General features: G+C 39.5%; 1 protein-coding gene across 1 annotated transcript in view; it reads left to right on the top strand.

Annotated features, from left to right (window-relative positions):
* Positions 1-517: 517 nt before the first annotated feature.
* The window catches only part of SVIL (supervillin), a 145,574-nt gene continuing 132,366 nt past the window's right edge, over positions 518-13,725 (top strand). Inside the window, exon 1 of the mRNA XM_024214440.3 lies at positions 518-542. Coding sequence (XP_024070208.2) covers positions 521-542 — 22 coding nt within the window. The 5' untranslated portion in view covers positions 518-520. The remainder of the gene's footprint in view (positions 543-13,725) is intronic.

Below are 13,725 nucleotides of genomic sequence, written 5' to 3'. Positions count from 1 at the left end.
TTGGATGGCAGCTCTTGAGATGGGCCCCCAAACTATGTGGATCCTTCAGCCACTCACCCTGTGGATGAGAAGCACGGTAGAATTCGGGGTTACTGCAGCGTGCGGGGTTGGGTGGTTTGTTTTGCCTCTCACCAGCATACAGGCAGTGTGTTTCTCAGGCAGTGTGCTGGGGAAAGTATTTTGGCCCTATTAAAATGAAACCAATTGGGACTATTGAGTCACTGAAAAAGTGAACTTTTCCCTCTCCCGGAGGGAGGAAAAATGAGGCTGGACAAAAACTATGTGGGTCATTTTAGGCTTGCACAGAAACATGAATATGCTAAATAAATGAGGTATTTTAAATGGACCAATAGGGATAGCTAGACAGAGGGTACAGGCAGTGCTTTTATCCCACAAGAGGGAGGAGGAGTGTATGAGCCAGAAGATAAAAGCTGAAACAAAGCCATGCTGTGTCCCTTTGAGTTATTCACATAACACTGGATGGTAAGGCTTTCTGCTCCTGAGACACAGAAGTGGGGTCATGATTCTAACAATGGACGCTGGTAAGTTGCATTAAGTTTGCCTTTCTCTGTATAACATAGCTTTTCACAGGAAGGAGCAAAGCCAGTAGCTAACTTTTTTGTAAGTAATGCAGTTTCTTGTGTAGTTATACATCTTACAAAGCCTGCAATAAACTTGGCATAGTGTGTGTATTATACTATAATTATTCCATGACTGTTACGCATTGAAACGTGGATCCTCTCTGGAAATATGAGTCCATGATACCACAATGAGCATGTTAATACGAGCCCTTCTGACTTCATTAAAGGGACAGTCATCATGGGTCTGAATTACAGCCCCAGTGTCTCACTTCTAGAGAAGCCAAGATAACTGTCCATGAAAGGTGTAGTCTGAATCACATCTATACTGTGAGGTATCATGGAAGGAAACCTATGACAGTAAGCAAAAACTAATGGTGACGCTAAAATTTGTTAGCTGTAACTCCTCAGGGTCTTTAGGACCCTACAAAACTTGTATTGTGTGTGATGGGGTCAGAGCACTTTTACAAGATTCAGAACCTCTTCCCATGATTTGTACTACTAAAGCAGCTTGTGTGAAAATAGGATCTTAACGTTGGGTTTTTTTAAAAAAGGAATAGTTCAGGAGGGTGGGAACCACCTGTGTTGGTAGTGACAATAAACTTACTGTTTGGCTGTGTAGTGGTTTGTGTGAAATGAATTGGTAATCTCAGTCCAGTTTCTTATTCATGGGAGTGGTGTCTGTGTCATAAGGGTCAGTCATTTTTAGAAGTCTTCAGATAAGAGAGCCAGGATTTAAATGGATATGGAGAGAGCACCAATTGCCAGAACTTCTGCTGTACCTGTGAATAAATTTTGTTGCTGCTTTCAGTCTGATTCCTATCACAAGCAGATTATTTACTCCAATTTAATGAGTATAGTAATGTAAGAATTATTTTGAATCCCTTCTGTTACCAGTCACAGTATACTCAGTTGTGGTGGGAAAGGGGAGGTTACAGATCTTAGAAATCGTTTTACTTACAAATGCATTACTTTTGTTTTTCCGTTTGAACATTATTCTAAAAACGGTTAAGACAAAGTTCTGAATACTTGTCAGCCCAGTGCCTTTCTCCAGTAATGTGCATCTGGCTCCATTTGGATTAATATTTATTCTCTATGGCTTGAGGAAAAAGTTGTCTTAATGCCCTCTTTCAGTTCTTGGCCTTTCTGATCAGACTTCAAAAGCAGGCCAGCTGAGGTGATTTGTTGATGGACATTTCTTCACCAGAAACTGAGCAAAGATTACAAACACCTTTACTTAAGTCACCAGCATTTTACTGAAACTATTTTAAAACTAGTAACCTGGTTACGATTAAAACCAGTGATTCAGATGTGGTGCTCACAGTGTGCTAAGCGCTTTGCAGACAAGGTTGAAACCAGGACCTTGCCACTGTGTAAGTTGACAATGTGCAGAATGAGGAAGGTGATGAAATGCAACACAAAGATAACTGGTAGGTTTATTCATGATTTTCCTTCTAGGTTTTGGGGATTTTCAAACATTGCTTCATTTTCATTACAGCAGCACCTAGAGGCCCCAGGTCGTCATTATGCGAAGCGCTGTGCAAACTCATAGTAACGGGGAGTAGTAGTCCCATTTTCCAGAAGGGGAACTGGGTCACAGGCTAAGTGACCTGTCCTGAGGTTGCAGAGAGAGAGGCTCTCTCAGAGCTGGGACTTAAACATAGCTCTCTCAAGACCTAATCCAGTGTCTTCTGCAAGACTATCCTTCTTCCAAGCACTGGAGTTTGTAGGCTTCATGGAAGCAGTTGTGGGCTTGTTTGTTTTGTTTGTAAGGATGAACCTGAGCGAAAATGTGGAAGCGTATAATTTAATCTTAAAGATTACATCTAATTTTATACTTTCAGTTTAAGAAAATTTACTTTAATTGGCATGTTCTTTCCCTGTGATGATGAGTAACTTAAAATGAAATGCTGTTTGGGCACCATTATTTGTAAGTCCTCGCTCTTAAATTTTCCTCAGGACAATGTCACTGTTTTACACTTTTCCAGGCGTCACTGTCCTTCAGTAGTGCAGTTAATATTTTTAGAAAGTTACATTGCCTTGCATTGGTAAAATATAAAAATTGCCAGTGGCTTAAAAATGTTCAGGTTTTTAAATGGTAGTTCTTTGTTTTTTGGTGAGGGAAAACACTTCTAAATACTTCAAAGGAAACATGGTACTTTAAGCATGTATAAAATGAAGGTCTACGATTTGCTCCAAGGATAATATTTGAACATTTGGTTTTTGTTTTTAAAAGTCATGGAAAAATATCTAGGCAGTTTAATCCTCTCACTCTAATAAAAACACTCGAGTTGTTACAGCGTTACTATCTGCTCAATTTCACTTGCATTTAAAACTCAATTTGTTGTTCGTTCTACTATTTACTTATTTCATATCATTTGCTTTGCAAGTCTGGGCTATTATTTTGTCTTGGACATCAGATTGTTAAACTGCTTTCTTAGCCACTAAAACTCTGCTGGTTTTTAAAAGGATTTTAAGAGATACTATTTTAATAAAAATCTTTAGTAGAAGCACTCTCTCTCTACTTACTTTCCATTCCATTCCCAGGACCACCTCATATCTGTAATTGGCTTTCTTTGTTTTATTGCCCTGTAGTTTTTGCTGCTTTTAATTTCTTGGTTTGGTGAGAGGATGTAAAATGAAAGCTGCAGGACATAGTTGATAATATAATTGGATTTGAAGTAACTACAGGCTGGGAGTGTTGCAACAGCTGATCTGATCCTTCTGAGTTTCAAGAGCTATTTATGGTAGATTAGCTGGTATCAAAGCTCTACTGTTCAGCCCATAAATGGTTGGTCCCATGTGAAGTTGCCACACTGCATTTGGCTTAGTCCTTGGAGGTTGGAGAGCCTGTAGTTTTATGTGGATAAATCAAGTGATGGATGGAAACACGAAAGGCAGATCAGGGAACTACATTGTTGAGGACTTTAGACGGCTGAGAACATTTGAAAGAAGAGTTTTGCTGATAACTTTCTTTCCAAATATTTCAGAAGCAGCACTTGGAATATAGCTTTTGCATATTTACTCTATTTGGCACCCACATGCCATAGGAAAGCACCGTTCTAAATTTATCTGTCTCTGAATCATCTTGGCTGCAGATGTTCTTGCCAAACTTGCATGTTGATATTTGGTAACTTGAGTGAGGTGTCATTTTTGTTTTCTTAGCACCTGAATGTTTTATGTGCTTTGAAAAGAAATTTTTAGCTGAAGTGAGAAACTTCTCCAAAATAGTGCTATGGAAGTCTAACTCTTACTGTTGGCTAGAAGGAGTTGCAATAGTTCTGTGACTATTCTGTGAAGACTTTTTTTCTTTTTTCCTATATAAAACCAGACAAGCAGTTTTTTTTAAAAACAGGATTTTGAAGTAAGTAACACCTCTTTCTAAAAGCTTGAAAGCAGATGTTTAAAAGCCAGTTGTTTTGAGAGTGTTTGAAGCTTTGTCAGGTTGAAGTGTGAGTAGTTTTTTCCAGCCTGTGCATGCCAGTCATTCAGTCTTCCTTTGAGGCATTTTTATTCTCGTGGTTTTGTTTAAACAAAGAGTTCATTTCACTATGGATGGAAAGTCTGTCACTGACTGGATTGTGTGTGAAGTGTGACACTTTTAGAGTGTATTAACCTATAATACCAATATCTCAAATTGGGTTAGGAATATTATTTAAATAAAAGCTATTTCAGTGTGTTTTTCCCCCTCCCGCTCCCCGCAATATTTTGGGGGAGGTGTTGTAAAACCAGTACACCTCTACCCCAATATAACACTGTCCTCGGGAGCCAAAACATCTTACCGCGTTATAGGTGAAACTGCGTTATATCGAACTTGCTTTGATCTGCCGGAGTGTACAGCCTCTCCCTCTCCCCCCCCCCCCCCCGGAGCACTACTTTACCGCGTTATATCTGAATTCATGTTATATTGGGGTAGAGGTGTACTTAAATGTATGATTTGAATCTGACAGAAGTCTTACAGTAGTTTAGATGAGATACAACAGCTGCATTTTAACAATTGCTAGACTTGGAAGTTTACTCGGAATACTCATCTCCAACTCTCCAGTTTCCACTCTTTTCACATGATCTCTGGCTTTCTCCATTAAGATACCTTGGCAGAAAACTGGTTGTGCATTCATTCTTGACCACCAGCACAGCATTATTATCTGCTGAACCTTTAGGGTTTTTCTTTCCTTGCTCCCAATATGCCCCCTGATGTTCTACCTTAACTGGTTTAGAGACACTAATTTACAAAACATCCTGTGAACAGGGCTGGCTCCAGGGTTTTGGCTGCCCCAAGCAGCCAAAAAAAAGCCGCGGTCGTGATCTGCGGTGGCAATTCGGCTGAAGGTCCTTCGCTCCGAGCAGGAGTGAAGGACCGTCCGCCGAATTGCCGCCGAATAGCTGGACCTGCCGCCCCGCTCCGGAGTGGCCACTCCAAGCACCTGCTTGCCAAGCTGATGCCTGGAGCCGGCCCTGCCTGTGAAGGAAATATAAATACTTATCCCCATTTTAAAGATGGAGAAACGGAGGCAAGTAGTTTCTCAGGAGCTAATGATCATGAGTACATCTCTCAGTTCTGTACTTGAACTGCAAGACCATAACCTTTCCTCAAACAGCTCTAAAAACTTGTTCCCATAATATACCCACTATCCCTTCATGAGCTTGTGTTCTCTTCGGGTGTTTCACTATACAGCATCAAATGGACCAGACAGCTAGCTTTTATGTATTAAACTGTTAACAGTCCTCTTTCATCCGTTGGTGAGTGGAGGTAAGACATTTTTATTAAAAAAAAAAAAAAAGGTTTTGTTGTTTTTTGTATGCACTTGAATTTTGGTAAATACTGCTTGAACGCCCATTGAAACCTCTGCATGCAGTCTAAGTCTGTCCAGTATATTACAAAAAGATGGATCCTCCCCAGTACCGAAGCTCTGGCCTTAGTCACATGCTGTATCAACCGAAATCATTCTTCAGACACCATGTCAGCTCGGTCTCTGACAAATAGAAGTTAGTTGTGTTCTCAATGTCTTTACTATTTTATCTCACTAAAACTCTTATAACTCCTTTATAAAATAATTCCTCCCCTTATCAATTGGTTGACTAGGTTTGGATTTTAATAGCAGCATATTCTAAAACTTTACCTCTTCACATAAGTCAATTATTCCTTGTCACTTGCCACTGAGAAAGATTGTTGGTAATAAATCCTATCACTATATTAACATACCTGTACTGTGCACTTATAACCACACATTGAAGGGTGAACAGTTTCTTTTGGAAAATGTCTTGTCTGCTTCTGAACCTGACCCCTACATGGTGGTTTTGGGCAGGAGAATTGGGACTATTCCTTCTATGAATTAGGAATTTACAGGGCTACTGCAACATTCAAACATACATGCGGATGTGGTAAATCTTATGTATCAGTTCAAATCCAGGGTTACCATCCTGTAAGAACAGGAGGACTGTGCTAGAATCCTTAACCTTGGATCTAAGCTCAAATGCACTAAAGATGTAGCTGGATATTTTAGGAAGCATTTTGGTTAATGAAAAGTAACATTATCGGCCCCTCTTCATACAATGAATTCTCAAATTACTAGGATTTGGCAATTAACCAATCCCCACCACAGATAACAGGGACAATAAAGTCATTCTGTCAAGCATTAATAATTCTGCTTTTTAGAAGTACTCTTTTTCCTCTGTCACATTCCTAGCAGAGACTAAGTCTGTGTACGAGTATTTTGAATTAGGGGCTACATTATTCAGTTAGGACTACAGGTGTGTAGCTCTGGTGTTCATGCAAAACTCCTAATCCTGGTGCTATTTGGGGGGGGGGAAGGGAGGTAACTTCCTTATCTTTAATCCGTTAAAGATGTCCAAAGAATTCTATTTTCAATTCATTATGCAGAATGGAAACATTACAGTATGAACTCGATATACACTGAGCCTCTGGGATTCTCGCTAAGAAAAAGTGAAATGGCATTTCTCCTTTGTTTCACTTATTGCAAAAGTATAATGGACCCAGTCTGTTGTAGTGAGATGTCAAAGATGCTATAGTTGAGTCATAGGTTAAGAGTCACTTGCCACCACAGAGAATTAAGGTGCATTCTGCAATCACAGTGGCTTTAATTGTGAGGGGAAAGAATCTGTGTATCATTTAAAGAGAGAGCATACGGTATGTTGTAAAAGCAAATTGGTCCAGCATACACATCATTAGGCATCATGAGCTGAAGTTGTTTTCCTCTGGAGATGCATGTTCTCCAAGTGGGGGTGTGAAGGCTTTTTTTAAAAACCCAGGACATTTGCTTATGCACATTTGTGTTCTCACTGATTTGTGGAATTTATGTTTTGACATAGGAAAACTCACTACCTTCGTTTTTTTTCTTATAGAACAGGTCCACCAGGCCAGTTCATCCAAGTGAATTTTAATATGAAGAATGTAGATAAGAAATGAAAAAAATACTGCCATTGTCAACCTACTTGTCCTCCTTCCCCAGTTTGTCAATTAATGACAGGTTGTATATAGCATGGTTGTCATTAATTATAATTGTGATTTGTAGCTTTAGAATGCAAAGATGTAGCTGGCTATCTGAGACATCTCACCATCCATAGGCATTGCTTGTGATGGAGGGTTTTTATTCAGACTGCCTTTCTCCACTGGGAAGGACTCTGCCCTCTAGCCAGAATTGAAGGGCATAATTTCCTCTTAAAGAAGCAGTAGGCAAGTTTTTCTTCCGCTTTTTAATGACACATTCTTATCTTTGTGTTAACTCTAAACTATCTATTTGAAGTAACTGAAACGCTTGAAGGTCTCTGGTTTTAGTGAGCAAAGCATGTTCCAGTTGGAATCTGCCTTAAGCAGATAAGGATGCATTGGGTAACTGATAAAAATGCTTTGTTCAATGGAGTCTTTCAGTAGAGAAAACAGGAAAATTATATACTAAGCCTTTACTGATGGGCTTCGATTTATTTATGGAAGACATTTTTTCTTTGTAAGCTTGAATTGTTGCATCAAATCAATGTTTTAAAACTTAAATGAAAGAAAAGACATTACATATCCAGATTGAATGAGATTTCAGTTTCTAATACTTTTTAACAGACTTTATTCAGGTATTTGGAGAAGTGCTGTGTAGACTCTTGGTAGATCAGAGAAAACCGTGCATGCCAAAGAGCAGTGGGGAGTTAACCGTATTATTTGTATGGAGTTAGTTATTACCAGATGTTCATTGTGATTATACCTGCAAAATCTACTGTTAGAAAACTACTGGCATTCAGCTGACAGCTGTAGGATCTCATTTTTTGTTTAATCATATTGGTCTCAAATGTAAGATAACTTTTTTAAAGGATGCACTAGATAGACCTTAAATTATTTTCCATTGTGGTGGAAATGGGGTATGAGGTGTAGTATTTCAAAATGAGATTAAACACACAAGAAGTGCTCTAAAGTACGTTCAGATTTCATGTGCTTTACATGAGTTTTCCTTTCAAGGTCTCTCACTTATGGCAATCTGTTCCATTAAGCCGCCAGGGAAAACCTCAAATAGTACTGTGTATACTCTTAATTAACTAAAAAAAAATAACCTCAACCATTATATTGTACTGAAATATGAAACCTAGGAACCAAGGCTAGTATTCACCGGGGCACTGAAATGGTGGTCTCATGCTTACAACATGGGACTGACAGTAGGGACATCTAGGTTCAATTCTTGTCACTTTTGGTGGCAAAGTCACTTAAATTGTTTCAATTTTTACAGAGGGGGGGGGGAAAAGAAGATTCAAACAAGTAACTATTACCTAACCCCTAACGTGTGCTACAAGGCTGAGTACCTTTGTTTGGAGGGTGCTATAGAAGTTCGCTAATGAATAACATCTTCAGTTTGTACACTTAGGGCTGGTCTACACTAGGGGGGGTCGATGTAAGATACGCAACTTCAGCTATGGGAATAGCGTAGCTGAAGTCAACGTATCTTATTTCGATTTACCTCGGGTCCTCATGGCGCGGGATCAATGGCCGCGGCTCCCCCGTCGACTCCACTACCGCCGCTCACCCTGGTGGAGTTCCGGAGTTGATGGGAGCGCGTTCGGGGATCGATTACTATCCGCCAATTCGGCGGGTAGTCTGGGCGTACCCTTAATCTGTTAACTCTGTAACACCACTTCCCTGGGTGCATCATCAGCCGTCGTTGAACCACAGACCTCTAGATCTAACCTCTACTGCCTCAGCTAAGGCCCAGGCGTTTGGTCTCAAAGCCAGTAGCAAATTTACAAATCTCCGTGATCTGGCTTTTAGTGAGGGATGGAGAGTCATGCTTCAAGTTTTGGTTACACTTGCAATATCTCTATTGGTTTGAGTTGCCTGTAGCCACATACAATACACACATGCTGAAAAGATAGATGGTTGCTGGGGGCGAGGGGCTTTGCAGGAAAAGGATGACATCGAACAGTACTCCAATGTGTGTTTATATCCACACTATTTAGAAGGCATGTAGAGATACTGGCCCAGAAACTCAGTGGAGTAACTCTAAGCGGTGTAACGAACTTCTTAAGCTAAGGCAAATGCAATACACTGCATATTTTCAGAATCCTGTTTCTACATTGCCTTGAAGTAATTTTGAAGTAAATTAGCTAAGTATGTGTTCCTTCTTCAAGAGCACATAGCATTCAAACTGGCAGTTTGGGGGAGCAGGGGAGCAATTGGAAACACCAGACGCTGGGATTTTTCAAAAGGGCTAAACGCAGCCTATTTCCTTTGCAAACCATTGGGATTTCAGCACCCAGCTTCTTGGGCCCCATTGAAAAATCACAGCCTAAAAAGTTTATCAGATGAAGTCTCCCATTTGGATGATGCAAATTGACATTTTTGAATTAAATTTAGCCTTCGCTGCTTCCTGGGTTCTGAGCAGCACTCATGCTCTTCAGTTCCAAAATAACTCTCCAAAAAGTAAGTTCCATCTTGTAGCTGTAGTGCCCCATAAAATTACATTGCAAAAACAGTTTATGACTTAATTGTTGTAGCTTAAGGGTTGAACTGGAGCTTGTCTAATTAAACACTGTAATCTTAGTTTGCTATCTCTCATCAGATTAACCATGGAAAATACTAGTGAAAATAATTACTGTGCCTTGCTGATAAAATCATGGTCTGGTATCACTGATTTACGTGTAGAGCTCCATAAATTAAAATATTCCAGCAATGAAAGCACAGAACAATAATGCTGTAAATTTCAAAGTTAACAATAAACATTATTATGGTGCTAATTAAAAATAGTAATTTAATATAGGCATGACTTTGTTTTGTCAAACTACATATGGACGTTATTAAGACTGGACAAAGTATTAGCCAGAGGGCTCTCACTTTTTAATGAGTGCTCTCCTACTACATAAAGCCCCTTCTTAGCTTCCCTGTTCGCCTGCAAAAGTAACTTTGAAATGGCTGAGTAGAGCCAAGTGTAAGAGAACCATTAAACCAAAACTCTTGCTCCAAAAAACAGAACACCACCTTTTCAGATTTTCAATAAAATGGTGCTTTCAGTAAGCCTTAAATTGGTGCACTAATTAATTAGCTAAAACATCGTTTATATAAATGTGCAACTGCTTTTTGTCTTTTAAAAAAAAAAGACTCTGGAGTGTTACCAGTTTTATTTTATGGAGAAAGTAAAAATATTTCACCTTAGGAAATGTATTCTTTCCACAGAATTGTTGCTTTTATTTTGTGTTCAGAGAGAAGGTAGTATTTTAAAGAATACTTTGGTAATGAAAAAGTACTCATATGAAATTTATTTCAGCCTACTTGCCATTATGATCTCACATAAACTCTGTTATGTTCATGTTGCAGGAAGCCCTGTTTGCCTTTAAACCCTATGATCACGTCCCTGATTAGTCATGATATTGCCTGCTAGGTGAACTCATAACATTTTAATGCACAATAATTCAAATTAAGGTGGCTGTAATGGGGTGCACTCTGTCCCCGTCCTATGATGCCCCGGAAACCTCTCAGACTCCATCAGTAGGTGGCAAGTTCATGTGACTTTATTTATATTCCCATCACCAGTACCAATACAGACTCATGTAGCAAAATATTTTGTTTCTTTCCCACAGGGCTAGGGAGGAACAGAGGTCTCCCTTCCTTAAAATGTCAGATCATACTGGTCTCAATTAGCCCAGGTCCTCCCTCCTCACTTCCTTCTGGTGTCCTCTTTTATGCCCCTGAGCTAATAGCTAATTGATTCATCAGCTCTCCCAGACGGATCAGCTAATTAGCTGCATATCCCCAATCAGCCTTCTCCAAGGGAACTGGTTGGTGTCTAAGTGATCAGAGTGCTGGCTCTCCTGTTAGCTTCCAGCACTCTGTCATAGTGGCCCCAACTAAAATTAACTACACTGACACGTCCCTCATTCAAAGCAGTCAAAGATTTGCTTTTCTAATTTTAATCTTTCCTTGCTTTTTGCTATTTGATTTATTTTTTAATGTAGTACACTGCAGTCCTGTGTCAGGAGCCTGAAATCGTCAGAGTAAAGAGGGGGTACATATTGACATTATCTACCAAACTATCTTGCTATTGCTTATTGCTGTTATATTTTTTACTTCAGTAAAATTAGGGGGAATGTAATAAACACTTTTATCTGATTTGACAGCATTATCCTGTAGCTTTTAAATGGAAGTCGCTTGCTGAAGTGAGGTTCTGAAGTAAATAGAATGTTGCCTTCAAATTTTCCAGGTTATTGTATGGCCTCTGTTATAATACCGGAAATGGATAATTGGATTCCAAACTTGATGCATCACACATCTTTAAAAGTCCAAAAGGTAAAAGGACATGAAGAAATACTACATGACAATATAATTTTATACAAGTAAAGATTACACATAGCTTTTAACCTCTAACTCGATAGTTTGACTCTTCTGGCTTGAAAAAGAGGACAGTGTCATCTTAGCATCCTTTTTTGTCACATTATTGTTGGCACATGAAGTCCCCAATATTGGCTTACCTTATTTTAGTAAATAAAGGTTTCAGAGGACAATACCTATCATGTAACATTATCTGTGGGGAGGGTTCCTGAAATCACTAATTTGGGTCGGATCAGAGGAAGGTATTTGGAAGTTGCACAACCCACAAAGGTGTTTGATTAGCATTTCAACCAGGACTTTCCTCATGACTGATTTGGTTTCCTATGGGTGACGGGATGGATCACTTGACGATTACCTGTTTGGTTCATGCCCTCTGAAGCACCTGGCATTGATCACTGTTGGAAGACCGGATACTGGGCTAGATGGACCACTGGTATGACCCATTATGTCTGTTCTTATGTACTAATTGGGGATTGACAGAGCACTGTTAATTGTAGAGCTACTGGAAATGCAAAATCAAATTCCAGATTAGGAAGAAAGAAAACACTGATACCCCCAGTTACAAATGTATGTTTTTGTTACTGTTGGTAAACTACAGCTCATAATAAAGATCTGATCTACACCCAGAACTTAGATTAAACTAGCTATGTCATTCACAGGTGCAAAATTCAAACCCCTGAGAGACATAGTTTAAGATGACCTAAATCCTGGTGTCCACACTGCTAGGTTGATGGAAGAATGCTTCCATTGAGCTAGCTACTGCTTCTTGAGGAGATAGATTTACTACGAAGATGGAAAATCCATTTCTGTCGCTGTAGCAAGTATCTACACTACAGCAGCATAGCTGCAGCAGTGCCACTGTATTACTTGTGGTGTAGACATACACAAACCACTGGTTTTGTGGCTCATTACAACGATTTGTAACACTCCACACTGCCTTTTACCCTTAATTGGCACTATTAATCCTTTATGAATACAATCTAACCCTTAATTGTCCACTTCATTTCAAGTGACCCTTTACAACCAGTTAGAAGAACATCTTCAGTTTGGAGACAAAACTTTGTCTAGAATTCTGAGAGTTAACGGAGGCTACTTTGTGAATAACTAGCTGCCTCTGGACCTACAATTCAGGCTAGATTAATGTGTATATATAAAATATAAGATATATTATATATTGGGCATGAATTGGAGGTCCTAGTGTAGGTAACATATATATTTTGGCTCATGGGAACTTACCAGGTTCACTGAAGCAAACAAAAGCAATTGGTCTCTGCAGAAACATTTAAATGACTAGGTACTTCTAAATCATACCAAAGGCAATTAAGTGTTTTATTAGACTTCTGTAATGAATTTTGAAGCTGCCTGTAATTTATGGATGCTGTATCTTGACGTTCACTGTGTGCATATATCAATTCAAATGCACCTAGGAAGAGGGGAAGTGGGCCTCTTAGCAAACACTTGAGACAATGCAAGAGGCCATTCATTTTTATGCTCTTGCTCAGCTCCCTCCTGGGCTTGCCAGACTGGCTTCTTCAGGAATGACTTGCTCCCTGTGGAGGGGGTTGGTCAAGGGATCCAGGAGATTTTAAAGATCCTTTGTTTCTTGAGTGGAAGACAAGTTTTTTGGGACTGTACCCTAAAATCAGCTGTGAGAAGGTCTGAGGGAGTTTAGTCCTTCCAGGGTCTCCATGAGAATAGTTAGATTCTAGGTAAGATAGATATGCAAGTAGCCCTTTTTGTCTTTTTAAAATCCTTTCTATTATGTTATGCTTTGTTCCTACTTTTAAGATTAAACAGTTGGTTTAATTGTTTTGGGTCACTGTATTCCCCACTTGCCACAGGCTCCCAAAGGAAAGAACCACAGATACTGAAACAGAGTTGGATGTGCAGGATAAGAACACTTGGTAAATAAGTTACTATAGCCTAGGACCCAGTCTGAGAGTGGGGGAATAATGAATTCTATCCCAGGAGAGGTAAAGGCATGAGGCCTGCCATCTGAAGGGGGTGCTCTCAGTGACCCCAGACAAGGGGTCAGAGGCGCAGCTAGCCCTGTGACTGTGACAACTTTCTTACTCAATAGCTTGAGATTCCTTTTTGTTCATTCTACACTGATGTAGAAAAATTTAAAAATTTGATTAACACTCTTAACTACTCTCTTCCCTGAAATTTTTTTGGGACAATTACTTTAATGTACAATAGGAGACTGGCATCTATGCAATATTTATGGTTGGTCCTGCTAATCCAGATCCTTACATTGAGTGTGATTATAGTTTACAATTGCATCCTTCTTTATCAAGGTGCTGGCTGGCTTTTCTTCTTTATCAAGGTGCT

The sequence above is a fragment of the Terrapene carolina genome, unplaced genomic scaffold (assembly GCF_002925995.2).
Source record: "Terrapene carolina triunguis isolate 2854851 unplaced genomic scaffold, T_m_triunguis-2.0 Scaffold111, whole genome shotgun sequence".
NCBI classification, from domain to species: Eukaryota; Metazoa; Chordata; order Testudines; family Emydidae; genus Terrapene; species Terrapene triunguis.
This window is presented reverse-complemented; position numbering and strand designations above follow the sequence as displayed.